The sequence below is a fragment of the Phyllostomus discolor genome, chromosome 5 (assembly GCF_004126475.2).
Source record: "Phyllostomus discolor isolate MPI-MPIP mPhyDis1 chromosome 5, mPhyDis1.pri.v3, whole genome shotgun sequence".
NCBI classification, from domain to species: domain Eukaryota; kingdom Metazoa; phylum Chordata; class Mammalia; order Chiroptera; family Phyllostomidae; genus Phyllostomus; species Phyllostomus discolor.
This window is the reverse complement of record NC_040907.2, coordinates 14,423,273-14,451,134: the sequence shown is the minus strand read 5'-3', so window position 1 is coordinate 14,451,134 and position 27,862 is coordinate 14,423,273. Positions and strand designations below refer to the sequence as shown.

The following is a 27,862-nucleotide window of genomic DNA, read 5'->3' as shown; positions in this document are numbered from 1 at the left end:
TACACCAGCCAGGGCAAAAATGTAATATTTTGATAGAGAGGGATGAATTGATACCCTAGAGTTTTAAATAATAAAAAATTTAGAGTTGAGAAGACTCGAGGAAGATCACACTAATCTTTTATTCAATTATGGCTTTTATAAAATGCAGACATATTTCCATGAAGATACATATGTGCCTTTTATTCCATTTTTTACAAAATGGAATACAGATTATAAGTATTCAAATTTTAGTACAAAATTAGCACACTCCTTAAAATTTTTATTTATTTATTTTAGAGAGGGGAGGGGAGAGAGAGGGAGAGAGAGGAAGGAAAACATCAATTATTTGCCTCTCTTGCACCCCCAACTGGGGACCCTGGCCTGCAACTCAGGTGTGTGCCCTGACTGGGAATCTAACCAGCAACCTGTTGATTCACAAGCCAGCACTCAGTCCACTGAGCCACATTAGCTAGGGCCAAAATTTGCACTCCTATTAATCAGTTTCCATACTTCAGTACAGAATATTGTTTTATGGTGATGACTCTTAAGTCATTGTTATAAAAAATTAGGGTTAGTTTTGTAGATTCATATTGTCCCCATTCCTGCTTAACCATCTTCTGGTCCCCACCCCCTTAAAGAAAAGGCAGTTAGCCCTGACTGGGGCTGCTCAGTTGGGCATCGTCCACAAAACAAAAGATCGCCAGTTAGATTCTGGTCAGGGCACATGCCTGCAGGTTTGGTTTCTGATCAACAGACTGATGTTTCTTTCTCCCTTCCTTCCCCTCTCTCCAAATAAATAAATAAAACCTTATTTTTTTTTTAAGGCAGTTAGGCTTTATAGCTCTAAAATCAAATGTTTACTTTGGATTCTAATATAGAGGTTTTATTTCAGGTCTTCGTAGGTAAAATACCAAGAGATTTGTATGAGGATGAGTTGGTGCCCCTTTTCGAGAAGGCTGGTCCCATTTGGGATTTACGTCTTATGATGGACCCACTGTCGGGTCAGAACAGAGGGTATGCGTTTATCACCTTCTGTGGGAAGGAGGCTGCACAGGAAGCTGTTAAATTGGTATGTGATAAGAAACAGATATCTAGTGTGTAGCAAGTCATTATTTGAGAGAATTACCTCAATTAAAAATGTTTGCCGTTAACATTGTTTCATTTTCTTTAGTTTTTGCTTTGAATGTTTTTAAAAATTGACTGAGTTGGTATGTGGCCTTTGCTCTAACAAATAACCAAGAATTACTATGCTTGAAAGTCTCCCATTATTTTACAAAATTATTAGAATGATTAGTATCTAAAACTTCATTTGAATATTTATCTTCTGCAGCTCTCTCTTTTGATTTTATACAAAAAAAGGATGTCAATTCTTGCTGTCAAACTGGATGATAGGATTCTTACAGTAATGAAGGCTTAGGACACTGTTGCCAATTCAGGAAATGGTTCTGAATCTGTTTTGTTTTTTGTCATAGCCTAATCATACAATTTATTTATTTTCTAAGTATATTCTTCTTTTGTATAGTTTTGTTTCCAGGTCGTTTAGTCTTCTCTGTCTTCAATCTTTCTCTTTTTTACTATTTTATAACAAATATTCTGTTAATTTCTTTTTGTAGGGCCTTTTACTCTTTGTATTTATGAGTAGAAGTAGCAACAGACTCCTGCAAATGAAATATATCTTTACTCCTACTGTGTTAAGATACTGCCATCTCGGTAACTGAAAATAACAGTGTCATTGTTTTTTGACATAATCTTTTGCCAGACATCTACCTGAAGGCCTCACTTAGGTTCTGGTCCTTCTAGAACAGTAGCCCCTTTCACCGAGGCTTTTGTTTCATTGGTTGCCTCTATATTAGATCCATCTCTAGCTAGAAGTTTTTTAAGCTTTATTTCCATGTTCTGGCAACGTAGGAATGATTTCATTTAATGATAACATGTCTTTTAGTAAATAAATGGGTAAGTAATACTAAAGCATGAGAAGCTAAAGTTCATCAAGGAAACCATATAGTGAGTTAAGTCAAACATTTTTTATATCTGTCATTTTATATAACTTTGAAAGTATTGTGTTTGGTATGCAGTTTAAAACCTTTATGTATATGTAGAATTCTGTGGTTTGTGTAGAGTGTGAAGTTCTTCTAAAATTCTTTTGCATCGATTAAACAGTCGTTACTCTTTATATATACAATTATTTTGCCAATGGCTTGTCGATATCTAATTTAATCTCTAAGGTACTTTTAATGAAATATCTGGGGAAAAATTTTTTAGATAGATAAAGTTGAAATATGAAATAAGATAATTTTTAAAAATATAATGAAAGTAGTTTTCAGTCATTTATAATATGGAGGAACAGTGAAAGTTAACAAAACTAAACTAAAATGAGAGACTGACTGACAAAATTAAGAATACATGTTTACATTTTGGCAAGCCTGAGGGAACTCGTGAGTTCATGAAGCCTGGAGTGTTTGACCTTAAAGTGTTGAATTGTTTAGATTGAGATCACTTGTCCTGAGTTTGGGATGGTTGTGGGGTGTCTGGTTCTTTTCTTCCTTGCAGTGTGACAGCTATGAAATTCGTCCTGGCAAACACCTTGGAGTATGCATTTCTGTGGCAAACAACAGACTTTTTGTTGGATCAATTCCAAAGAATAAGACTAAAGAAAACATTCTGGAAGAATTCAGTAAAGTCACAGGTAAAACAAAAATGTATTTAGAAGTTAATTTTGGGAAATCTGTGCTACTATTTATAAGTACAAAAAAAGGAGGTGTGGATTTAAGAGTTCAAATGTGTGTCCAATGTCAAAATGGCCTCCTTTCTGCTTTATAGTGGTTTTGACTAAGCAAGTTCCCTCATCTCCTTAATATCTTGGAATGTACCCTTCACTTCTTTACCTTTATTGAAGTTTGGCTCTTCACCAGAGCTTTTGCCCTGTGCTCCTCAGCAGAGGGCTCCCCCCCCCCCCCCCCCCCCCGACATTCAGTGAAGAGCCTGACGTTCTTTAGGGCCAAGGGGATGAGAGTTCTTGTCCTCTTCCTGTTGCCTCATTTAGAACATATTTTTCAAAATTTCCAATTCTAAACTCATGGAATTAATTGAGAAGTACCTTTTATTTACAGGTCTGTATGTATTTATATATAACTGAAACAAAATTTAATGAAACCATATTTTCACTATTGCTCATGATTTAGATAGTTCCTATTCCATTTCATTTTTTTTAAATGCTGTTGGAGATCTCGTAAATGCTAGCTGTGATTCAGAAAACACTGTTTTAGACTATTGCTTTGTACCCTTAAAAGGTAGACCACTATACCTTTACATTTTTGTCATCCAACTATACTATCTTTTCCCCTTCCTTCAGACTATCATGTATTGTGCTTCTGGTTTCAGTTTCAGTCTTTTATTAACAGAAGATTGCTACTGGCTCACAGTCATCCTTTTCCGCCCTAAATTGACTTACTGTTAGTCTTTTGTACATGTAAATGGTCGAACCATCCAAAGCCTAGCCTCCTAGTTTTATGACCACCTCATCTCCAGTCCTTCAGCTCCCCAACATCCAGATCACATTCTGGATCTTGTTGCCACAAATTCTAACAACTCTGGAAGTTTTGATTTCTAGCACCCCATGTTGTAATCACTGCCCATTCATCATAATTGTGTGGGTCTAATACCCCTACTGGTACTGTTTTTTGACCTCGTCAGTTTATTACCTGCCAGCTTATTTCTGGCCCTATGTCCATTTATTCATTCATTCAGTGTTTATCTAGTGCCTATTAAGTGCTGGTATTGTACTATGTGCCGGGGTACAGTGGTGAATAAGAGAGATCTATTCTCTGCCCTTGTAGAGTTTACATTCTGGGAAAGGGGAAAAGACCCAAAAAATATTTACACATTGTGGTAAACACTGTGTATAAAGAGAGAAATAAAGAATATTTTGCTAGAGAATAGCTACTATCCTGGTTTTGCTGGTTATGGAAGGCTTTTCAGATAAAGTGACATTTCATCCACAACATTAACAATGAGGAGAATGTATTAGCATACAAAGAGCCATGGGATGTCATTCTGAGACTGAGCACATGTCAGTATTCTAAGGCAAGAAAGAACTTGGTATATTAAGGTAACAGAAGGCCATTGTTTTTATTTTTTTTTTTTTAAAGATTTTATTTATTTATTTTTAGAGAGAGGGGATGGAAGGAAGAAAGAGAGGGAGAGAATCATCAATGTGTAGTTGCCTCTCATGTGCCCCCTACTGGGAACCTGGTCAGCAGCCCAGTCATGTGCCCTGACTTGGAATTGAATTGGTGACCCTTTGGTTCATAGCCTGCACTCAGTCTACTCAGCTAACCAGCCAGGGCAAGCATTGCCTTGAAGAAGCTACCAATCACCAATTGTCTATAGCTGCAGCTTTCTGAACCATCCGAATAGTTTCTGTGGAGGAATGTACAAACTTAACACAAAAATAAATGCAGATTTGTTGCCCTACTTGCTCGGTCATTTTGAATATGACACCACACACTACATATGTTCACTCAAGGGTGTCTAACACCCCCACTGACTAGTACAGTGAAGTCATCATTGTTCACGCATGTGCATTCCAGTCTACTCTCCTTGGCTGCCAGGTTACATTGATGTGCAAACCATTCTTGTTATGTTAATAATGGTTGGACTTTTCCTGGACATACCTCATGTAATGAGAAGTATTTGAAGGTTGTAAGCAGGGAATAACATCTGTTTTATGTTTATAGATTATTATTTCTACTGCTATGTGGATGATGGCTTAGAGGAAGTAGAGAGTAGAAAGCTTTCATAGTGTTCTGGTAGAAGTTTGAGCAGTGGAGATGCAAAACATGGATTGGCTTGGAATTGGATAGAGGAGATGAAGTAAAGCAGGAAATCAAGAATGAGTCTCTAAATTCTGGCTTGAGAAACCCAGGAGATGGTACTGTCTATTAAATAGGGAAGTCTAGAGAGAGAGACCACTAGGAGTGGTGGTGCAGTTTTGGACATGTTAAGTTTGAAATGTCTTTAAGTCTGGGCTAGAAATAAAATCTAGGCATTCTTAAGAATATAGATAGCATTTATTCTTAGAGAGAGGGGAAGGGAAGGTAGAAAGAAAAGGAGAGAAACATAAGTGTGTTAGAGATACATTGATCGGCTGCCTCTCACAGGCCTCCAACTGGAGACTTAGCCTGCAACCTAAGCACGTGCCTTGATCTGAAATCAAACCAGCAACCTTTTGGTTCGCAGGCCGGCACTCAGCCCACAGAGCCACACCAGCCAGGCCAAGGATAAAGATAGTATTTAAGAGTAGAAACTAGCTGATGTTACCCAGAAAGTGCATATATGGAAAGATGAGGGCATAGGACTAAGATCAGAAGAATCCCCGTATTTAGCAATTATTTTCATTCTTGGTAAAACAACTTTTAAGTTACATCCAAGGAAACTTTTTGGTCATAATTATTTGTCTAATGTTAGTTCTCTTGCATTTATATCAATAATTTGATTTTTTTAAGTTCCTTGGTAGTATTTTCATAAATCATAAGGTCATGTCAAACACTGAAACACTGTAGAATATTATGTCATAATGCAGTAGTTGTACCTGTTTGTTTATGGCTATATCTTTATGACCCCCCCCAAATTAAAAGGGAACATTAAAATACTGTCTTAAACCTCATATCTAATAATGCTGATTTAATTGTATTAGGTAATTAGTGAATCATTTGGAGGCTTCCTCAGTTATTTTTTTTTTGCCTTTCGGCAAGTGGATTTAGGTCTGCCTAATCACTAGATGTGTGGTGGATGCTTTTGGCTTATATATCTGGCTGTTGGTTTAACAGAGGGTTTGGTGGACGTTATTCTCTATCATCAACCCGATGACAAAAAGAAGAATCGGGGGTTCTGCTTCCTTGAATATGAGGATCACAAGTCAGCAGCACAAGCCAGACGCCGGCTGATGAGCGGAAAAGTAAAAGTATGGGGAAATGTAGTTACAGTTGAATGGGCTGACCCTGTGGAAGAACCAGATCCAGAAGTCATGGCTAAGGTAAATGCAATTGGTGTGGCGGGGGAGGGAGTGGGTGGGAGGGGAGTGCGGTCATCATTTAAATTTTATACTCAGAATGAATCTTAAAGTTTTGAGTTTTATAAATTATAGCTCTTGATCTTAACTATTTAGGCAAGGACCTGCTTTAACACCAAACTTACAGCCTATCTTGGTATCCAAGAACTTCCATTAACCATTAACTGAAATGAAATCTCTTCCATTAAGTATTTTTATACACGCTGAGAATTTGTTTAGTGCTGGCCATTAGGAGGCATAAACAGATTTAAAAAAATTAAAAAGACAAGGTCTTACTGAAGAGAGGTAAAGTTTTGGAGATTATGAATTAAAATCTTCATTAACCACAGCATGACTTTTATTAAAGGACGGTGAATCATTTTATTTAGATTTGTAGCTAATTTTTCTCTTATTTAATGTTTTTCTTTTTTTAATTACCAAGCTTCCTTTGGGTATTATCCCTGTGAAGAAAGGCAAAGTGTTGTCATGTTTGCTGTTAAATGGTAATGGCAGAATACACATAGCAAGTCCTGCAGAGGGACCTCATTTTCCTCTGTGCTTGCATTGCCAAGATCTTTGTCTAGTAACTGACGGACCCATGAATCCTGATTCTCAGGGTTTTCTTCGGTTGAGCCCTGAGATTGAGGGGACTCATCAGAGCTGCATCTCTGCTGCCTTTAGCAAGTGTTTTGAGTGTCTTGGAATATGTCTTTTCTCAGGGAGGCAGCTACTCTACGGACGGTCATAAATTAGTGATTGGATTCTTCGCGATGAGAAGTCTTTTCCTCTGGGTTCTGAGGAGACAGTCCTCATTCTGATTAATTTGGAGGAGAGCCCCAGTTTATATTAGTATGGTAAAGTTTTTGTAGGCAAAAATATCTTTGTATTAAGCAGAGAAGGTCCATTGAGAACAAACCAGAGGCTCTCGCATGTGTTGCTCAGTACCTTTTTAACATATTCCTTGAATAGATGGTGTCAAGGAAAGGAACTGGGAATTTAAATAGCCCTGATTTGTTTATATTTATTTTTTACTAGCTTAATTTCAGTTTCACATGTTCTTCTAATCCAGTTGTGACTTTGGACAAACTTTTTGAATTTGAATGTCATCTATTTTATTAGGATTGCATAAGTATCTTTGGATCCCTTAGAACTTTGAATCTGCCTTGTAGAAACTGGGTGTATCCTGCAGTGCTTATCCTATAAAGACATATTAAAAGTAGTGTGATAGATGTATTACACAATATAAGAGGGGAACCAAATCCCCAGAAAATCTAAAAGCTACTAATTTGCTTATCAGCCACTTTTCATACTCTGGTAACCTTTCACATTGGATTTTATCCTAAATCTTTTTATAGGGTTAGAAAATCTCAAGATTTACTGTTCTCTTCCTGCATTAGAAACAAATTTCAGAATGAATAGACAGCCTCTATAAACTTGAACAATACCAATTGAATAAACTTAATTGGGTAATACAGACTCCTTTATTGTTTTCAAATGAGAGGGGAATTTACACAGTAGAATAAAGCTTCTGCTGTTACTTCACTCTATCACTGTTATAATTTATTGAAGATCTTTTGCCAAATTGGGTCAGTTTAAAGTCAAACAGAATCTAAGGGCCTAAATGTATTTTCTTAACACAACTTTTTTTAAAAGATTTTATTTATTTTTAGAGAGAGGGGAAAGGAAGGAGAAAGGGAGGGAAACATCAATGTGTGGTTGCCTCTCATGCACTCCCCACTGGGGACCTGGCCTGCAACCCAGGCATGTGCCCTGACTGGGAATTGAACCAGTGACTCTTTGATTCTCAGGCCAGCACTTGATCCACTGAGCCACACCAGCCAGGGCTCTTAACACAATTTTTAAAAAAATTTTATTTATTTTTATATTTATAGAGAGGGGAAGGAAAGGAGAGAGGGAGAGAAACATCAATGTGTGGTTGTGTCTTGCACATCCCCTACTGGGGATCTGGCCCACAACTCAGGCATGTGCTCTGACTGGGAATCGAACCAGCAACCCTTTGGTTTGCAGGCCCATGCTCAATCCACTGAGCTACACCATCCAGGGCCTCTTAACACAAGTAAGTTTTATATAGTACAAGTGCTATATAAAAATTTTAATTTTTTTAACAAGTAATTGTTATATATTATGTTATAGTTTTATCTAAAAAATAATAACTGATCTATGTTGAGTTAAAAAAAAGAAATCAGTAGAGGCTTGTCTGATGTAGTTGTACTTCAGTATTGACCACACTGAGAAAAATAAGGGGGTAGAGGTGGAAAATGTTAATGTTTTTCACCCATTGAATTAAAGATCTTCACCTCAAATCCTTTTTATTCATATAGCTCTTAACCTCAGGCAGCAATTTGTTCAGTGGATATGTTCATTTTTTGTTCATTTTTTTGTTTGAATAGGTAATATATTTCCTTAGCTCAGAAATAAAAATTTTATAGAAAGGTATAGACAGAGAAGTCCCACTTCTACCCCAGCCCCATTTGCCATATCCCCGTTGGTCCTTGTAGGCATCCAGTTTTAGAAGTCTCTGGTTTATCCCTTAGTGTTTCCTTGGGCAAATACAGGCAAATATGAGTTATATTCTTACTTTCCCTGCTTTTTACGCAAGTGGTTGCTGGTAATTTAACTTTTTCACTGATTTATATTTGTTTTATTTACCATTCTATTTCATAAAACTCTAATGAAGGTATTTCCATTCTTATATGTACCACTAAGAAATTATAAAACATTGCCACTTAAACTATGATATAGTGCTTGCCTGTCACATTGCCTATAAGTTGGATTCCTATTTCTGAGATGAAGAAAATGTATTACCAACATGTATCCTCCATGTCGGCTCTCAGATCTCTTCATGTTTTGTGGTTACATAACATTTTATTCTGTGGATGTATCATAGCATATTCAAGCAGCTGGACATTGGGTTGTTGGTAATCTTTTGGGTTATTTCTGTAATGAATAAGCTTGTGTCATGTCAGTTGATAACAAGTGCAGCTATATCTGTAGGTAGATTCCTAGGGATAGAATTGTGTGTCAAAGGATAAATGCATCAGTTATTACTAACGTTACCATGTTCCCTTCTTTGGGACGTGGATGGTTTTACCCTCCTACCAGCAAAATACAAGAGGCCTATTTTTTCCCATCCTTCTCAAAATAATGAGCAAATGGTTAAACTTTTGGATTTTGGCAGTTTGATAATGTAATGATGTTTCAAAGCCATTAAGACTTTTTTCTCTAATGTGCATGAGTTTTAAGTTTTTACTATGTTTAAGGGCCATTTATGGTATAACTCCTTTGTTTCCATCACAAAGTCTTCCCCAGTGGTATTTATAAAACATCTTCCAATACTTTCCAGTTTCCCCCTTCCCCACCATCCTTGGTCCCTCCCCCCCCCCCCCGCCCCCCGGTCTATTTGGAGTTTATCCTGGTGTATAGTATGAGATATGGATCCAGCCTCTTTTTTTTATTATTTTTTTTAGAGATACTATCTAGCTTTTTTCATTAACCAGATTCAATGATTTAAGCGTTAGGGTTTGTTATATCTGGCAGGGCTAGTCTCTAAATTGCATTCTTATCTTTTTCCTGGCTATTCTTGCTTGTTTATTTTTTTGTATAAACTTTAGAATCAGCCTCTCCAATTCTAGGGAAAAAACAAAAGATACTTTAATGATAGGACAGGAGAAAGAATCAGTGTTTATATAAATTGGTAACTAGTTAGAATCATTCTGTTGGCAGTTTTATACCTTCTGTGGTAGTGCTTCTAGCACTCAGTGTTTCAGAGGGAAGAAGCCTCTGCCATGAAGCTAGAAGAACTTGAATGTGAGACCAGCTAAAATTGACTAGCTAATGCCGGTTTTGTGTATTTGTTGTTTCAGGTGAAAGTTTTATTTGTGAGAAACTTGGCTACTACAGTGACAGAAGAAATACTGGAAAAGTCATTTTCTGAATTTGGAAAACTTGAAAGGGTGAAGAAGTTGAAAGATTATGCATTTGTTCATTTTGAAGACAGAGGAGCAGCTGTTAAGGTAGACATTTTGAAATTTTGTTAATATTGATATTTGAAATCTGTTAAAACTTAATAAACATATAAAGTGACTTTAAAAACTGAAATAAAATTGGTTTTCAGCTTTGCCAAACACTGGAACTTTTCTTTAATAATCTTTGTGAAGTGGTGGTAGTGTAATAATAGGGAAGACTCCCTGTTTCAAAGCCTGATTATTACTGCCCTGACCAGTCTGGCTAAGTCTAAACTTTGATAGCATAGTGCTTGGACTATTACACGGTATAGTAATTAGCTGCTATAAGTACTAAACAGGTAATGAATGTATTATAGCTTCTTTGTTTACTTTGGATTGTGGACCTTTGAAAGAATTTGAGTAGTGTATGTGACTTTTCATACAGTAACTACATATTTAATTCAGTAGCTGTGTTCTGAGGGAATGGTTAGTTCTTCATGGTTTTGTCTGCCTTTAGTCATTATAGAATTCTAATTGCGTTGAATATGTTTTACAGGTTTTGATCATTGTTAGAGATACTTCTTGCACAAAGTAGTTGATTGATTAATTCTTTGATTATAGTAATGAGAAAAGTATGCTCTGCTGCTTTCTATTAATAATGGATCAGCACCATTTTTGATGCGTGAAGTTTCCAGTTTCTTTTTCCTTTTGTTCTCTCTCCTTTGGCAGTGGGGGGGCGGCGACACTAATTAAAGCACTTTTTTCTTAAATTGGGGAGGTGGATCCAAATAAATGACTAAGGCTTGGTTCTTTTTCTACATGTTCTATTGGTGGAATGGTGCCACTTCTTGGTGGAGCAGTTTTTCTTGTCCAGGGTACTGCTTTTAAATTTGCGTTATAGAAGAATCCTTGACTAGTTAGAATTCATTGGTTTGCTTTTTGATGGCAGCTATTAATCAGACAGTATTATACAATTCACAGCTTAGTACAGAATTTAATGTATGCTTTCTGAAATTGCCGATGGTATTAACACTGATAATTAATAAGTTTATATGTTCTAAATAGTCCTTTAATCCAGTTGATATTAATAACTGGTAGTGTAAGAACTGGTAGGGTGGTTTGTCAAATAAGTCTAGGAAATTATAAAATTTTCAGCTTAGCAACTGGGAATCATATTCTTCACTATGGCCAGGTAAGAGTAGATGCTCTATTCTTTTGTTTATACCAGGAAGCTTCTGGAGCCTCATTTAGTTTCTTCAGTGAAAGTAGCCAAAAGTTAAGGTGGTAAAGGGAGAAAATTAGTGCCTAGAAAAGGATGGATTTAATCTTTGTTTGGATACTTGTAAATCACTAAGTGTTCTTTACAGATGAGCATTTATGTATGCCCAGAGAAGGAATGGTTGTAAAGGGAAATAGAAGAGCAGTGGTGAGGAGGTAATATTTTGTTGCTTAAGTTATCTGAACCTTGAAGTATGGCAGAGGCTGTTAGGTGGCACAATGAAAACAAAGGACTGAGCATAGTATGCTTTTGATTACTGTCTTCTAGATGAGTACGTGAGGCTCTCATTAGGCCAGGCCTTTTCTGGGCTCATGCTTTTAACTTTTTAGGCAAAGCATGTTCAAGGTTAAGTGTTACAAAGAAAACCTAGGGTGGTTTTTAATTTTTTGTTTTGTTTGTTTTGCGTGTATGCAGGGGTGTTTTGTTTTTTGGTCAATTTCAAGATGCATTTCACTGCCAACCTCATTCAGTAACTTCATTTGTGTTGCAAATTCTTAAAATTTTTATGCAAGAACAGTGTAAGACCTGTGTGTTGAATACCATATGTTCATTTGAAAATGTGAATCCTAAAAAGTTTGTGATAATGACATTTTCCCCATATATAGATTTGCTTCTTTGATATGGCTGAACTTGAAGAGTTAGTAATTTGGGATGAAGGAACAGCAACAGGCAGCTCTTTACCTGTTTAAATAGAATAGTAGAGCATCAGTTTTGTTCTTAATGTAGTTTTGTTACAAGAGAGAAGGAAGGGGGTGGGGAGAGAGAGAGAGAAGAAAACATTGATTTGTTCCACTTATTTATTCATTCATTGGTTGTCTCTTGTATGTGCCCTGACTGGGGATCAGAACTGCAGCGTCGACATGTAGGGACGACGTTCTAACCAACTGAGCTCCCCAGCTAGGGCCACAAGTACTGTCTTTGTGGTTTTTACTTTGTTACTAGGTTCTTCTTTTGCTAACTAAAATATTTAAGTAAATTGTTTATTAGTGTATAAATTGGCACAGATATGTTTATGTAGTTACGTTTTAAAGTACTGTTAATTGTAAAATAAATTTATTTTTCTAATTTTGTATAGGCCATGGATGAAATGAATGGCAAAGAAATAGAAGGGGAAGAAATTGAAATAGTCTTAGCCAAGCCACCAGACAAGAAAAGGAAAGAACGCCAAGCTGCTAGACAGGCCTCCAGAAGTACTGCGTGAGTCTGCGTTTTAATAAATACATCTTTGAACAGAGAATAATTTGATAGCAGAGATCAGGTTAATAAAACGAAAGCAGGAAGAGGTTTTTTTTTTTTTTTTTTTTTTTTTTTTAATTTTATTTTAATCATTGTTCAATTACAGTTTTCTCCTTTTTACTCCCAATCCAGCGAAGAGTTTTAAACTAATTTGTTTTTTTCTCCTTTCCCTCCATTGTTAGGTATGAAGATTATTACTATCACCCTCCTCCTCGAATGCCACCTCCAATTAGAGGTCGAGGTCGTGGTGGGGGGAGAGGTGGATATGGCTACCCTCCAGATTACTATGGCTATGAAGATTACTATGATGATTACTATGGTTATGATTATCACGACTATCGTGGAGGCTATGAAGATCCCTACTACGGCTATGATGATGGCTATGCAGTAAGAGGAAGAGGAGGAGGAAGGGGAGGGCGAGGTGCTCCACCACCACCAAGGGGGCGGGGAGCACCACCTCCAAGAGGTAGAGCTGGCTATTCACAGAGGGGGGCACCTTTGGGACCACCAAGAGGCTCTAGGGGTGGCAGAGGGGGTCCTGCACAACAGCAGAGAGGCCGTGGTTCCCGTGGAGCTCGGGGCAATCGTGGGGGCAATGTAGGAGGCAAGAGAAAGGCAGATGGGTACAACCAACCTGATTCCAAGCGCCGTCAGACCAACAACCAACAGAACTGGGGTTCCCAACCCATCGCTCAGCAGCCGCTTCAGCAAGGTGGTGACTATTCCGGTAACTATGGTTACAATAATGACAACCAAGAATTTTATCAGGATACTTATGGGCAACAGTGGAAATAGACAAGTGAGGGCTTGAAAATGATATTGGCAAGACACGATTGGCTCTAGATCTACTACATTCTTCAAAAAAAATTGGCTTAACTGTTTCATCTTTAAGTAGCAATTTGCTGCCATTTGTATTGGGCTGAAGAAATCACTATTGTGTATATATTCAAGTCTTTTTATTTTTTTCCTCTTTTCATAAATGCTCTTGGACATTATTGGGCTTGCAGAGTTCCCTTATTCTGGGGATTACAATGCTTTTATCGTTTCAGGCTTCATTTTAGCTTCAAAACAAGCTGAGCACACTGTTAAATCATGATTTTGCAGAACCTTTGGTTTTGGACAGTTTCATTTTTTGGATTTGAGATAGACTACATAGGAGTATGGAGTATGCTGTAAATAAAAATACAAGCTAGTGCTTTGTCTTAGTAGTTTTAAGAAATTAAAGCAAACAAATTTAAGTTTTCTTGTATTGAAAATAACCTATGATTGTATGTTTTGCATTCCTAGAAGTAGGTTAACTGTGTTTTTAAATTGTTATAACTTCACACCTTTTTGAAATCTGCCCTACAAAATTTGTTTGGCTTAAACGTCAAAGCCGTGACAATTTGTTCTTTGATGTGATTGTATTTCCAATTTCTTGTTCATGTAAGATTTCAAAAAACTCAAAATCTATTCAAAACATCACCTATTTCAAATTCAATTGTGTCCTAAAACATTATTTTATTCGTAATCCTTGCAAGAAATATTGTTTTCAAACTATAACTGCCTATGTGAGTGATCAAATTCATGCAAAATTTCTTGTCTATTCCAATATGTATTGTGGCTATCAGACTGAGGAATAGTCTAAATTCTAGTATTTATTCCAAATAGCACTTTATTGATTGGTGTTCTCTCATAGTCTCATCTAATTTTGAAATTTTATCCTTTATTTTTTTTTTGTTTTTTTTTTTTTTTTTTATTGCATTTTTTTATTTTTATAAAAACAGGTTCAAAGGCTTTTGAACATTCTTGGCAGGCATTGGATAATATGTGTAAATACAGTGGGCTTAAGGAAGCAGACTGCAATTTATTTTGACCCACATTCTTTCTGTAAAGGATAATTGTTGTCTGAAGACATTATTTGCTGGAAAAGTGAATGTATGTAACAGGAAAAAATGTTAGTACTGTGGCGTCAATTGCACTGCGGACTAAACTAGTTTTAGTGTACACGATCGGGACTACCACTTTAGTTACTGGTTTAGGAATATACTTTTCTATTGCTATGTAAATTTGCTTTGAAACACACATGCCTTATTAGAGAGGATTAAAAATATCTAGTAAAACATATTTCTGATTTTCTGTTAACACTTTTTTTTTTTACTATCTCTAATGGCTAAAGTTTTTGTTGGCCGAGTCATAACACCTCTTTCCCTGTTTTCCTGTAGAAATTCTGAGTTATGGTAATGACCTTTTTACTTGAGAATAAGAGGAACAAAAGAATCCAAACTTCACAGTGCAGAAAAGTCTGGATCACTTTTCAAATTACCCCAAATTTTCCCTTTCGTTTTGTTCTTAGGTGGGTCTAAATGTTTTTGAATTATAAAAAGCCATTGGGAAATAGTTCAAACAAACACACCTCTGTGTCTTGTTCCTTTTTGGTGTCTATTATAACATCAGTATTAGATTTCAAAATCACAAGCCACTTAATTGTTTGAGAGTTTGGTTAGATTATATTTTGGATTTCATAGGCTTTTTGATTTTGAGTAAGAAAATCAATATTTGCTGATGAAAGTCAGCATATCTTATTTCTCTTTAAATGTGCGCTGCTTACATACTACAGTAAGTTAACTGGCCTTATTAATAGTCCTATTTTGTTTTTATAAACTAATAAAGGAATTCTATAGTCCATCTTACAGTAGTTTCAGGTCAACATGGGTATCTTATTTGGTAAGGCTTAGATCCAGTTTTTTCTTTCTTTTTTTTTTTAAAATGCCCATGTATGAAAATAAAGACACCAAACATTCGTTAAATACTGCTTTTAAACTTTGAACATACAACTTGAGGCTATAATTTTATATCTAAATTAGACTGGAATAAAACCCCAATTTTTCTGGAAAGAAGAAAGGGTGTCTACAAATAAAATTTGAGTTGTTTGTATTTCTTAAAAATTATATGGTACCAGCCATAAAGTTGTCGTGAAGAAAATTAGGACTTAGAAGTGATTCTGAAAGTAACTTACTGTGCTTTCCCCGCTCATTTTAAAATATAAGCCCTGGCAAAAACATAAGAACAAAACTTGTGTTCCATACTTTAAATCCTTTTCTTTAATTGCAAATTACATTTTATTCTCACCAACTAACTATATTGGTAGAAATGTTCCTCTAATACTGCTTAATAGGTTTTTTGTGTCTACTTAGCAGTAAAATGTAACTTTATAAACATTAGATCTCACTTGAGAGCTTTCCCCTTGTTGATAGCTTGTAAACGTCGTAGCAGCAGCATTCAGAAAAAAATAGATTCAGAGCTTAACTTTTCACAAAAATCTAATAATCTAATAATATAAATCTGAAAAAATGTCAACTGAGGGAGGTCTTTGTTCTAGGTTTGCATTAGAGTTTGTTTTTTTGTTTTGTTTTGTTTTTTTTAATTGGCACAAATTTGAGTTCTGGGAAATCTGATTTTCTGCACTCTGCTTATCTTTTTTCCTCCAACCTAATTCATTTGGTTTAATTTATTAGCCTGCTATAATGTGTGTTAGGAAATAATTTACTTTATACTGAGATAGATTTCTTTGTAGGTACCCTCCTGAGATTGGCATAAATATACCCCTTCCCCATAATGGAATGCTAATTTTTATTTGATCACTCATTTATAGCAGTTGCTTAAATGTATGTATTTATATGACGGTGTTTTAATTTTTAAAAAGCAAAAATGTTCTAATAAGTTGCCAGATTTCTAATAAATCCAAGTTTATTTGGTCAATTGGTACAGAAATGAAGTTACTATGGTTCTGTAGTTAGTTTTTTTAAACAAAGGAGTTCAGCCTAATTATTTTTCAGTTTTCATAGTTACTGAGGTTATTCTGCATAAGAAAGCCCAATGCTTTCTGTTAGTAAATAATTTTTCTCTCATTTGACTTTGGAATCTAACTTAGACCAACCCTCTTTTTTTAAAAAGGTCAGCATGCATCAAAACAAAGTATACATATTTTAAATTCCAAGAGAAGGGATATAAAATTCCATTCTTAGCGTAAAGCCATATAATATTCTTGAAACTCATTACATCATTTGCCTCCTGCCCATTTGGATAATCATACCTACATTTTATTAATTGTGTATTATTTGTAAAACCAAACACTTCCAGTAAATACTTGCTATAAGGCTCTTGTCAATTATAAAGATTTCTAATTATGTTAAATTTGCTGTTTTGATTTTCTAAAGAGAATTTTATTACACTGAGCTATCTATCCAGTAATCTTAAAGAAAACCAATCAAAGTATGTGGAAGAAATGCTAATATTAGTGATGTCCTTTATTATGTGGAGTCTCTTAAGTAAGGAGCCATGAAAAAGCCTTATAGAAAGAGTGCACTGGATTTATAAGTGTGTTTATGTTTCTCTAAGAATGAGAGCTTCTGTTAACTTAGTTGTTCTGAGTAAGCCATGATTGGGTGACTGCCTAGAGAATCCGAATGACAAATACATTAACCATACATGTTTACTTTTGCATTAGAAGTTTGCTGATTAGTTTTTATTTTTCAAATGTAAATACCAAGCTTTAAAAACATTGCTTATATAATGTTTGGGTCAGTAATTTAAATGTAAATATTTAATTTGAAGTAGTTACTGTTAATCTTTGTAGAAGTTTTTTTATTTTAAAATGTACATACATATATATATGTATATATTTATTTAGAGGTTACCAGAAGCTCTGGGTTTTTTGTTTTGTTTTTGTTTTTTAATCATTTTCAGATGTTATCCAGAAATCTGCAAGTGTACTTTTCCTGTTTTAACTCCTTCCTTTTATCACCTGACTATCAGGGAAGCGAGGTTGAGGCTGCCCTGACCTGACATGTCATGATGTCGACTTGCTAGGTGGGGTTCGCTGGGGACGATAACCAGTGGAATTGTTGGTAAGAACTTTTTTTTTCCTATTTTTTTTTTTCCTGATCAGTAGTGGGACATTAAGTGGGAGAATGCCCATATCCTATAAGTGGGCATTTATGTTGGCCTTATAGAAAAATAAGACTTTAATTCTGTTTTAGGAACATATAATAAGTGCTTGCTCTTTATTCTCAGATTGGTAGATGAGCAGGAAAGGCCTACAAGTATGAAGTAATGAAATACTCAGGGTATATTTTATGTGACCAGGATAGACAATTTGCAAGATAGACTGAATAATGTCTCTTGGAGAGACAGTAAATTTGCCTATTTTACTGTGATTTCAATCCCTCTAGTATCCTCATTATATTTACATTTTATTTGGGTATATTAACCTATAATGCATCTTAAGAAGTGTTTACTGCACACTAACATTAGTAAAAATAGGAAGGTGTTGAGAGAACGTAGGGTTTAAATATTAGGAGAAATATTTTTTTAAATTTCCAAAAGCAATCTGTTTTTAACATTGTAAAATGAACCTTAAAAGTCTTATCGATTTGAAAAATAGTTGATTCAGTATAAAGATCCACTTGATACGATGTAACATGGGGCAAGAGGGAAATACATAGGTGAAATATCAGGACCTTGAACATAGCGGAACACAATTTAATCACCAACTCGTGTTTCATCTGAAACCCAGGACAGCTGATGGGATTAGTAGACACTGGTAGAATTGAGCCAATTTTTAGATTATTTCTAAAGATTAAAATCTTTCAAACTCAGTAGGGGATTCCATGATGGTAAAGTATAAATTGAGGAAATTAAATTTAATCACTAGGCATTTCTTACCCCATACCATATAAAAATAGAACATAAGCACTGATTAAAAGTAGTTTTGGATTTTCATGTCTGAAGAACCTCAGTATTCTTACGCTTTCTCTGTTGGTTGGGTGTACCAGTCCAGGCAGAATCCCCTCCGCAGGTGTTAGACACTAATGGGTGTTATGAATGTAAACCCTTGTCTGTAAGCTTGCTGTAGAGTAGCTGAACATCACTGCGGTGAAATACTTTAAGAATTTTAGTGATTGTGTCATTATGTTAAGGTGCTTGTTCTCTTTTGACACGTTTTAAGCATGTATTAGTAATAGAAAAGATCAAAGTATAGAACTGAAAAGATTGCACTTAATGATGTGCTCCTTGGGAAGTTGTATAGTAAGTAGTAGGAAAACTCTGTCGTTCTGGGCAGTTGATACAAGTTAAGGAAAGTGAAGTGCTCATTTGTTGGGCTTTTATACACTAACAATAAAATACATTTCATGGGGCCAGAAAAGAAGGAGGCATTGTGGGAGAATACTTAAACATTCCTTAAATAAATAAGGGCTTTCATTTTGTGTAGTAATTTTGTCAGGTTCCCATGAACATTGCTTATCTTGATTTCTCATATATGCTGCTTAGACAGAAGGGACTTCTATAGTCTGTTCAATAACATAGGTAGAAATATACTTGATGACTCCTATTACGATGTTTCGTACTACGTTACAAAGCTATTTCTCTAATTGATCTGAAAGCTTCTGCAAACCATTACATTGCTGATATGCATACAGTAACGTCAGAATATTAAAATAGGGATATTTGCAAGACCATTTAAATCAGCAGTTTAATAAAAATCGTGCTTTTGGTACAGCGTTCAGGTACTATAACTGTATTGGAATATTTGTATAATGTTAAATATTTTAATAAAATTTACATGTTCAAAATGTTGTGTTGGTGATTTTGGGTGGGTGTGATGGGTTCATTTGTACAAATCAGATTCAGTAGCTCTGTAGTTGAGACTTCTGTTGTCAAATGGAGTCCTGTCCTCAAATTCAGTACTTGATTGGGCACCTGTTCAAGGGAAGGTAGTAAAACAGTAGTGATGATAAAAAATAAAAGGACCAGAACTCAAGGAGGTTTATTAAAGTGTCAGGAAGTAGCTTTACTGGAGTTTAGAGCTGGGTCACAGATAAGGGTGTGGCTTTGGCATAACAGGCTGCTGATAGTTTTTTTCTGATGAAATTTTGGCATATTTACATTAGAAATGCTCCTGGGAAAACATACAAAGGTGGGGCAAAGGGGAAACACTTGTGTGATGCTTTCAGTAGGCATTTTATTGCCCCAGTGTCTTCGACCAGTTGACATGACATGCCTGTAAGTGTAGAAGTGATGGAGGAATAGTTGAGGAAAGCTTGTGTCAGGTGCACCATCAGATAATAGCTTCAGTGTACAAGAACTACTTATATGGAGAGCCCCCTCTTTGTTCCTGACAGTAAACTTGAAAGGTTTCTCTCTTCATACGGATCCTGTTCTCTTAACATAACCCTAATACAGTAGATTTTCTTCTGACTTCTTTTCCTTGGGGTGTTCTCAGTTTCTTTAGTCAAAAGCATAGAAATCCTGTGACTCAGAATGGAAATTTTACTTGAAGTAATGTGCTCATTCCTCTGCAGACTGTACCATTAATAACAAAGATTAAGGAGGTAAGTAACAGGGACCCTAATGATTGTAAACACATGATGAAACTCTTCATAAGGAGTAGTAACATAGTCTGCCTTACCTTTCTCTCTCTCTCTCTCTTTAAAAAGAAACTATTGTAATGGGATCCACACAAAAGGGAGTGAAGGGTAGGGGGACACGCAGGGACATAGGAACACGATGCCATGGCCAGGGCCACAGCTTCTACCTTGGGGCAGAGGGGTGAAAAGGCCGGGGCTTGAGCTGGGGGAAGCAGAAAGGGGAGACTGCAGTTGCCTTCCCTGCAACCCTGCCTTGTCTCTTGTGAATGAAGACTTAAATAAATGAGAGCTACAGAGAAGAAAAAGTGATTATTGTTTTAAGATAAGAAAGAGTAAACAAAATACATCCCCTAGGCCAGTGTTTTCCAGAAAGTTTATGGTGTCTGTTTTCTATTGTCCCAGAATTAAAAGGTCACTCACTGAGATAGGAGGGAATGTTCTAACAGCAAACAATATCTAAACCTGGGCATGTTTAGTTGTTAGCTGAGCTGGAGATGGGGGTGGGAGAGCTCACAGATATATGGTGTACTTTTTCCAAAAATAAAGGGAATTAAGCTTTATTGGTGTCTTTCTGCTCTGTCTGAGCCCTGAAATTATTTAGTTATTTTTAGAAATAACAAGGTCTTTTTTCTTTTTTTAACATTGTATTTATTATTAAGAGAGAGAGTAAGGAGAAGGAAAGGGGGAGAAATATCAGTGTACAAGAGAAACATTGATCGGTTGCCTCTCCCAAGCCCTCAACTGGGGACCTGGCCCACAACTCAGGCATGTGCTCTGACTCACATTGAACCAGCAACCTCCTGGTTCGCAGCCCAGCGCTCAAATCCACTGAATCGTACCAGCCAGGGCAACAAGGTTTTATTGGGTATTTTCCTGTGGGATGTATTCACATAGGGGAATATCTTTCTCTATAGCCATGAAAAATCCCATTTTTATTAACTTAGACTTCCAATTTGTGACTAAAATCATGATCATATATAAACATTTTCTTAACTAGTATGAAGCAAGAGTAGTGTTTTATTTAACTATTTACTTAAAATTCTTAGAGGGTGGTTTTTAGGCGTACCCATCCATTTATTAAGCAGTCAAGAGGTTAAATTAGTCAAAACCACACAACTTAACTCATGCCTTTTAAAATACCGTGAAGTTTGGTCACTTTAAAATTCTTTTCCACTGGGTTAAAGGAGAAGATCAGTACTGTCAGGTATAGTAACTGGCAAAAAAGGAGCTCAACTGCAGTTTGTAAACATTGTAAAGGGGAAAATATTTTCTTAAGTGTGAAATTTTACATTGTTGAAGATCTCATGCTATTATCAAGCACTTTTTAATAGAATTTGGAGACACATTCCTGTGTAGATGTTCTTAAGGGATTAATCTCATCAGGAATCTTTAAATATGCAAATTTCAGTTGGGGGTTAATAGATAGTGAAAGGTTAATGTATTTTTAGAAGGCTAATGCTGTTTTTATCAGTTAATCACTAGTTTGAAAATTTTGTCTTGTATCGATCAAAATATTACCGAAACAAATTGTTTGCATGTGAACCTATTGATTATAACTATTTATATATTTTGCTATTTTTTCCCCATGAAGAAATCTCATACCCTTTTTATATTACTAATTCAAGGTCATGAATATTTTGCTATTGTTTATATACCTGAATTGGTTTGGTCAGAAGGACATGGGTATACTTCTGGCTAGTTATGGTCTAACTAAATATTTTTGGTTAGATATGGTATATATTTAGTATTTGCTTGTCATACTGAAACTTTTCATGCTTCCTGTTAAATAGAACCTTACCAAATTAATTATATTTAAATACAAGCTGTGGACAGTTTGATCTATTTAAATGCAACCAATAGTAAACACTGTATTGAACTTTTTATTTTTTGTTATTTTTTTTTAAGATTTTTATTTTTTAGAGAGGGTAGGCAGGGAGAAAGAGAGAGAGAGAGAGAGAGAAACATCAATGTGCTGTTGCTGGGGGTCATGGCCTGCAACCCAGGCATGTACCCTGACTGGGAATTGAACCTGTAACACTTTGGTTCGCTGACTGTGCTCAATCCACTGAGCTACGCCAGACAGGGCATATTGAACTTTTTAAATCATGAAGAATAATATAGGTATTATGTTAGTTGTAATGTCATTTCTATTTGACTTTCCAAAATGTGGTGGGTGGGGGGGGCGGTATAGATGAGACCATCTGTTGCATTTGTCAAAATAATTTTGAAGTAACTCCTAGTCGTTATTTTAGTTTCCTGATTAAACTGTTTTGGTCATAATTCACCATTCAACAGTTTTTCTCAAACTTTACTTTGGGTGGGAGTCCCTGGGGGATTCTGTTAAAAAGCAGATTCTGATTCAAAAGATTTGAAATGGGGCAAGATTCTGCATTTTCAACAAGCTCATAGATGATGCTAGTGGCCGTGACTACGCTTGGAGTAAGAGTCACAGGTTGCTCATCTCACATGTGGGGGAATTTTACAGAGTAGACCTTAGTAAAAAAGATGCCAGCAATAGACATTGGCAGTGCTTTGCAGGATCAGGGTGTTCAAGTTGGATCTAGTTAGAGGTTATCAATACTTTGGTAAACCCCCCCCCCCCCCCAAAACTAATAGTGTATTGGATCCCAAGAAAAGGTTAGGAGCATAGTCTGCAAAAAAATGAATTTAGAAAAACAGGCTTTAATAGTTTTAGGGAGTTGGTAAAAAAAAATATAACAGGAAGAAAAAAGCTTTTAAAAAACCAGATCACTGAGGAAATGGCATGTTTATTTAGACATTAGTTCAGAAAACAGTTTATAACAAAAGTCATAGAAAATGAAAATGATTTCTGAAAGCCCAGAAAGGGAAGGTTAATAGGATACTAAAAATACCCACGTGGGTGTTTTTTTTTAATTTCTGCAAAAAGCAGTTGACATTCATTAATTAGATCAAAGTAAGTCTTGGTGAAAAGGTAAGGAGATTAAGGAGGAACAAGATTGGATAACTTAAAAATAACATGGATTAAAGTAAAAAGATGGGGAATGGCAGGTATATCCATTTTTATATAAAGGGGCTAGAAGGTAGTCCCTGATAACTGAAATCTTATTTTCATCTCTAAAACTTTAATTTGAAAAATAAAATAGATGGAAGTATGGAAAACAAATACTCTGCTCTTTCCCAATGGTAGGGTAATATCTACTAACTGGTATACTGTGTACCAGGCACTGTGCTAAGGAATTGCTTTGCATTCCGTGTGTTATGTAATGATCAGCTTTCTAAAATAGGTGACATTATTCCTACTTTATATGTGAAGAAATTAGAGATTGAGTTAAGTCAGTTGTTATATAATATCTATAATGTGGCAAAGCCAGGGTTTGAACCCTGTTTTGCCTGACTCTAGTATATACTCTCAACTACTGGATCAGAAATAGGCCTAATGATGTGAGGTTAGAGTTAAATGCTAAATTTTATGTTTACTTTAAACCTCTTAAGTTATGCCCAAAATAAAGTCAGCCTAATTCAAACTTACAGTAAAATAATTTAGTTCTAGATTAAAGTGTACTGCTAAAGTGGTTTTGTGTGTGTGTTATGTTGATTGGTTTGATTGTCATTTGTTTTGTTGTTTTTTTTCCTACCATTTTTTTATAAAAACTTATGGCCGAGTGTCATTGGATTTTGGTCCCTTAGACAGCTGTTTTTTACCTAGGTAAGGTTATACTTGATTTAGAAAGGGGTACCACTTTCTAAATGACTTAAAAATTAAAAATTTTACTTTTATATTTTATTCACAAAACTAAACTTACCTTCATTTGTGAATTCTGTCTGTATTAGTGTTTAAGCATTTTTAAAGTGTTTGTTAGGCCATCTCCATCATTTAATATTTGATTTTAACCCTTCTACATGTTTCAAGGACATAGTGAAAGAATGTTAAATGGCTTCACTTATCAGACCTGAGTGTGTGTGCACGTGTGTGTGCCGTGTTACACATTAAGAAGCCAGTGTGCTTAGCCCTAAAATTGGTGGTGTAGAGATCCTACTTTTCTTATGCACTCTTACGGAAAATGTTATCTTCTGAAATAGGAAGAAAGGTTGTGTTAAGACATTTTTTCCTATTTTAAAAAAATGAGCCCTGACTGGTGTAGCTCAGTGGATTGAGTACAGGCCTGTGAGCCAAAGGGTCACCGGTTCGATACATAGTCAGGGCACATGCCTGGCTTGTGGGCCAGGTCCCCAGTAGAGGACGCACGAGAAGCAACCATACATTGACGTTTCTCTCCCTCTCTTTTGCCTTCCCTTCCCCTTTCTCTAAAAATAAATAAATAAAATCTTTTAAGAATGCTGTAGATTATGCAGGGTATTTTCTATTTTATGAAAATCTGAGCTATCCAGTAAGAAATATATAGGTCAACAGCAATATTTTTGTTAAAAACCTATTTTTGAGCCCTGGCTGGTGTGGCTCAGTGGATTGAGTGCCTGCTTGTGAACCAAAGGGCAGCTGGTTCAATTCCCAGTCGGGGCTCATGCCTGCGTTTCAGGCCAGGTCCACAGTAGGGAGTTTGGGAGAGGCAACCACACGTTGATGTTTCTCTCCCTCTCTTCCCTTCTATTAAAACACACACACACACACACACACACAGAGTTTTTAGGGGACTATAATACCTTGCTGCTTAAGTTCTGTGTACTTTGGTCCATTACTTAAAGTAATGGGTATTTCAAAATAGAATCGGGGATTCTCAGTGCTCACCAGTACTGAATTTATGGTTATTGTAACAGTAATTTGACACTATATTAATGAGGAGAAGAAGACTTATTATTTACCATGCCTAATCTCTCAAGTCATTTCTTTGAGTCTATAACAATCAGTTGATCTGACTTCTAAGAAAACTAGCCCTCCTTAATAAAGTTTTCACTAGGTTGGTTTTGTTCAGTGTAGACTAAATGTTTGCTAGAGGGAGATTATTAATGATTTAAGATACGAGATTAGCCAGTACTTTCTAAAAAGTCACTATTACTGCTCTTTTAAAGATAACATTTGTATAACAGTTTCAGTGTTTATATTTTAATCTTTTAAATGGGTCAAAGCAATGATAAATGTTTATGACAGTTGCTAGTTTATTTCTCCACAGTGTGAGCTTTCGATATGATTGTAGAAATTACCAAACATTCCCATTCTAGATTTTGTGCTTGAGAAGGATGACAAAAGTAATTAACGTTGTTTCTTTTTAGAAAGTACAGTAACATCTCGACCAACCTGTGGATGCTTTGAAAGGGCATCATTAAAAGGGTTGATCTTGTCTGTCATTAACTAAATATAGATAGCTGAAAGCTATTTATTGAAAAGGTCAGTACCTAACACCGATGACTGGTACATTTATTAATTTTGCAACCATGGAGTGATTTTTGTTTCAGTAGTTAGGAGTACAGAATCAGTAAGTCGTGGTTATTATCCTTACAAATTTAGAGAAGATTCCAGGAGGCAATAATAGATTTATAAATAGTAACGAGAAGCATCAAAACCAATTTCCAGAAATACCATTGGAAGTTTGAGAGGTGTTCTGGTTCCTAATAAAATACTCTGTTTATAATTGGAATACATGACTAATGTGTATTATTTAGATTACTTTGAGAGAACATAAGAGTTTATAAAACATACATCTTTTATTTAGCTAACTAAAGTTAAGTTTAGTGTCTGCTGGATATACAACGAGGTCTGTCCAGAAGGTATCCAGTCATGTAATGTGAAAAATAGAGACATTTATTCAAGATATGAAAAACATTGTACATAGAACAATTACAGTTCAGTCCCCTTCAAAGTAAGACACCTTGGGACCTCACACAGTTCTCCCAATCGCCATCAGCTGCCCTGTTGTATTTTCCTGACTCTCATTGGCAATCTGAAATCTCGTCTCTTTCAAAGGTGATTTTAGTTTTGGGAAAAGCCAGAAGTCTTAGGGTACCAAATCTGGGCTGTAGGGGGGCCGAGTCATCCGATGTTTTGCAAAAATGCAGGAGATGGGATGCATGAGCAGGCACGCTGTCGTGATGAAGCTGCCAGTCACCAGTTGCCCATAGCTGCAGCATTCTGAATCATCCAAATAGTTTCTGTGGAGGAATGTTCAAGCTTAATGCAAAGTTTGATGCAGATTTGTTGCTCTACTCGGTGAGTCATTTTGAATGTAACGGTCACACAGTACACATGCTCAGTCAGCAGTGCCTACTGCCCCCACTGACTGCTACAGTGAAGTCCACTCTTGGCTGCCAGGTTACATGGACGTTGTGCAAACCGTTCCCGTTATATGAATGGCTAGACCTTTTCCGGACAGACCTTAAAAAAAATAAAATAAATAATGAATATATACCAAAAAACTTGATTTTAATAATTTTCACCTATACAGTTCAAATTTCAATTAAAGAAAATATACAAATAAAGGTTGGATGACTGAATCTGAAAGAACAAATGTGGTAGGTTTTCTTATATTTTTATCTTTTTTCATTACTGAAAACTTGAAGCCTTTTGGTGAGAAATTCCTGGTCGAGGTTGGATTAATGAGCAATTCTTTGAAGCATTGCTTCCCTCCCCTTACATACAAATGCTGCTTCACTCAGACGGAATCAATTTATGAAACAACTTTTCTCCATTCCCTGTAACTCATAAAAAGTCCTTACGAGGTCAAGCTGTTTCGTACTCCATTATGTCTTACAAAACTTATTAGTGTCTGGTAACAGGTTAACACATTGGACTGGTTATAATTTCACTCAAAGACAAATTTGGTGGAAGAACTAATAGTATTTCCAGTGGGGTGTCATTGTCTTCAGTTCTTTAACTTATTTACTAACCCTGTAAAGTAAGTGAAAATGTGGAAACCAAGATAGAGTTTGGTCCAAGGCCTCCTAACCAGAAGGGGCAAATAAGATATTGAACCCAGGTGGGTGTGATACCAAAGCTCACCTTGAACTACCACTCTGCACTGTCTTCCAGATTTTACTTGCTCTGTGCAGCCTTATCAGGTACATGACATTCGGGTTCTTTTAGACATTGAATAACTGGGATATTGCTAACTGGTTAGACTAGTGATTTCCAGAGTTTACAACTATGGGTGGGCCAAGGACTAGTTTCAGAGAAATAAGAGCAGAAGGATTCTCTTGTGTTGTAGTAAGATTAATGATAGCCTCTGAGCAACTCAGACTTCCCTTTTGTATAGGAATGTCCTGTCATTGTAGCCTCTAGTAATGAGCAGTGCCCCTTAAACCTGTTTAGTTTATCATACTACTTTTTTTGTACTTGTAATTTTTGTCACAAGCTTACTAAACATCCTATGATTTGATTTCCTTTTACCAGTTTTAAAACATCTAATTAGAGTGTTTCAGCATTTGTTTTAAGTGGCTTTTAATAAAATGGAGGCAGGCTGTGGTATTTTATCTGCAACCATTATGATTTTGCATGGAATTCAAGTTCATCATCTAATTTTCTTTCCAGACTAGAGTTCTTACTCTTCAAAGGTAAATGCCACTTTATTCTGTAAATGCTTCTTAAGTTGCCCTGTTTTGTACTTCCCTGGCTTTCTTTTTTGTTTTTGAAGTGGCTAATGGAAGGTCATGAAGTATGCTGGGTGCATACATAACCATGGCTTTGTGTAGTGCTGATTTGTCTTTTTTTTTTAGTTTTATGATTACCCTTATTATCTTTATATATGTTTTACAAGTGGGGTGTTGCTGTTTCTGTTTCACTTCATTACTCACGTGATTGAACTTAGGCTAGCGTCATAGAATAAAGATAGGGCAAAACCAGAACTTGCATCCTGGTGGTTTCTCACTAACCTTGATTCTGGAGAAAGAACCATAGTATGCATATGCAAACTTGAATGGCAGATTGATGCCTATTAACCCTGGGGAAATGTTCTCTGATATTACCTGTGTGTGTGTGCGCATGTGTGCATGAGCACACGGCTGGTGAATAAGCAGT

At 36.0% G+C, this 27,862-nt stretch overlaps 1 protein-coding gene and 2 long non-coding RNA genes across 8 annotated transcripts in view; all 3 read left to right on the top strand.

Annotated features, from left to right (window-relative positions):
• Window positions 1-13,976, top strand: part of HNRNPR (heterogeneous nuclear ribonucleoprotein R) — a 31,305-nt gene extending 17,329 nt beyond the window's left edge. For 3 of the 6 annotated variants that reach the window (XM_036025516.1, XM_036025515.1, XM_036025514.1), the window contains 6 exons: window positions 872-1,048; window positions 2,530-2,665; window positions 5,799-6,013; window positions 9,913-10,062; window positions 12,348-12,469; window positions 12,691-13,976. In XM_036025516.1, coding sequence (XP_035881409.1) covers window positions 872-1,048; window positions 2,530-2,665; window positions 5,799-6,013; window positions 9,913-10,062; window positions 12,348-12,469; window positions 12,691-13,303 — 1,413 coding nt within the window. In that variant the 3' untranslated portion in view covers window positions 13,304-13,976. The remainder of the gene's footprint in view (window positions 1-871; window positions 1,049-2,529; window positions 2,666-5,798; window positions 6,014-9,912; window positions 10,063-12,347; window positions 12,470-12,690) is intronic. The other 3 variants (XM_028513369.2, XM_028513367.2, XM_028513366.1) reach the window with 2 other exon arrangements.
• Window positions 13,977-14,267: 291 nt separating this feature from the next.
• On the top strand, window positions 14,268-19,985 carry LOC118500533. Its single transcript, XR_004903097.1, has 2 exons — window positions 14,268-14,843; window positions 17,306-19,985. It is a non-coding gene; the product is annotated as an uncharacterized LOC118500533 (long non-coding RNA).
• A 671-nt stretch (window positions 19,986-20,656) lies between these two features.
• On the top strand, window positions 20,657-23,329 carry LOC118500532. The gene is made up of 2 exons (XR_004903095.1): window positions 20,657-21,785; window positions 21,997-23,329. It is a non-coding gene; the product is annotated as an uncharacterized LOC118500532 (long non-coding RNA).
• The last annotated feature ends 4,533 nt before the right edge of the window (window positions 23,330-27,862 follow it).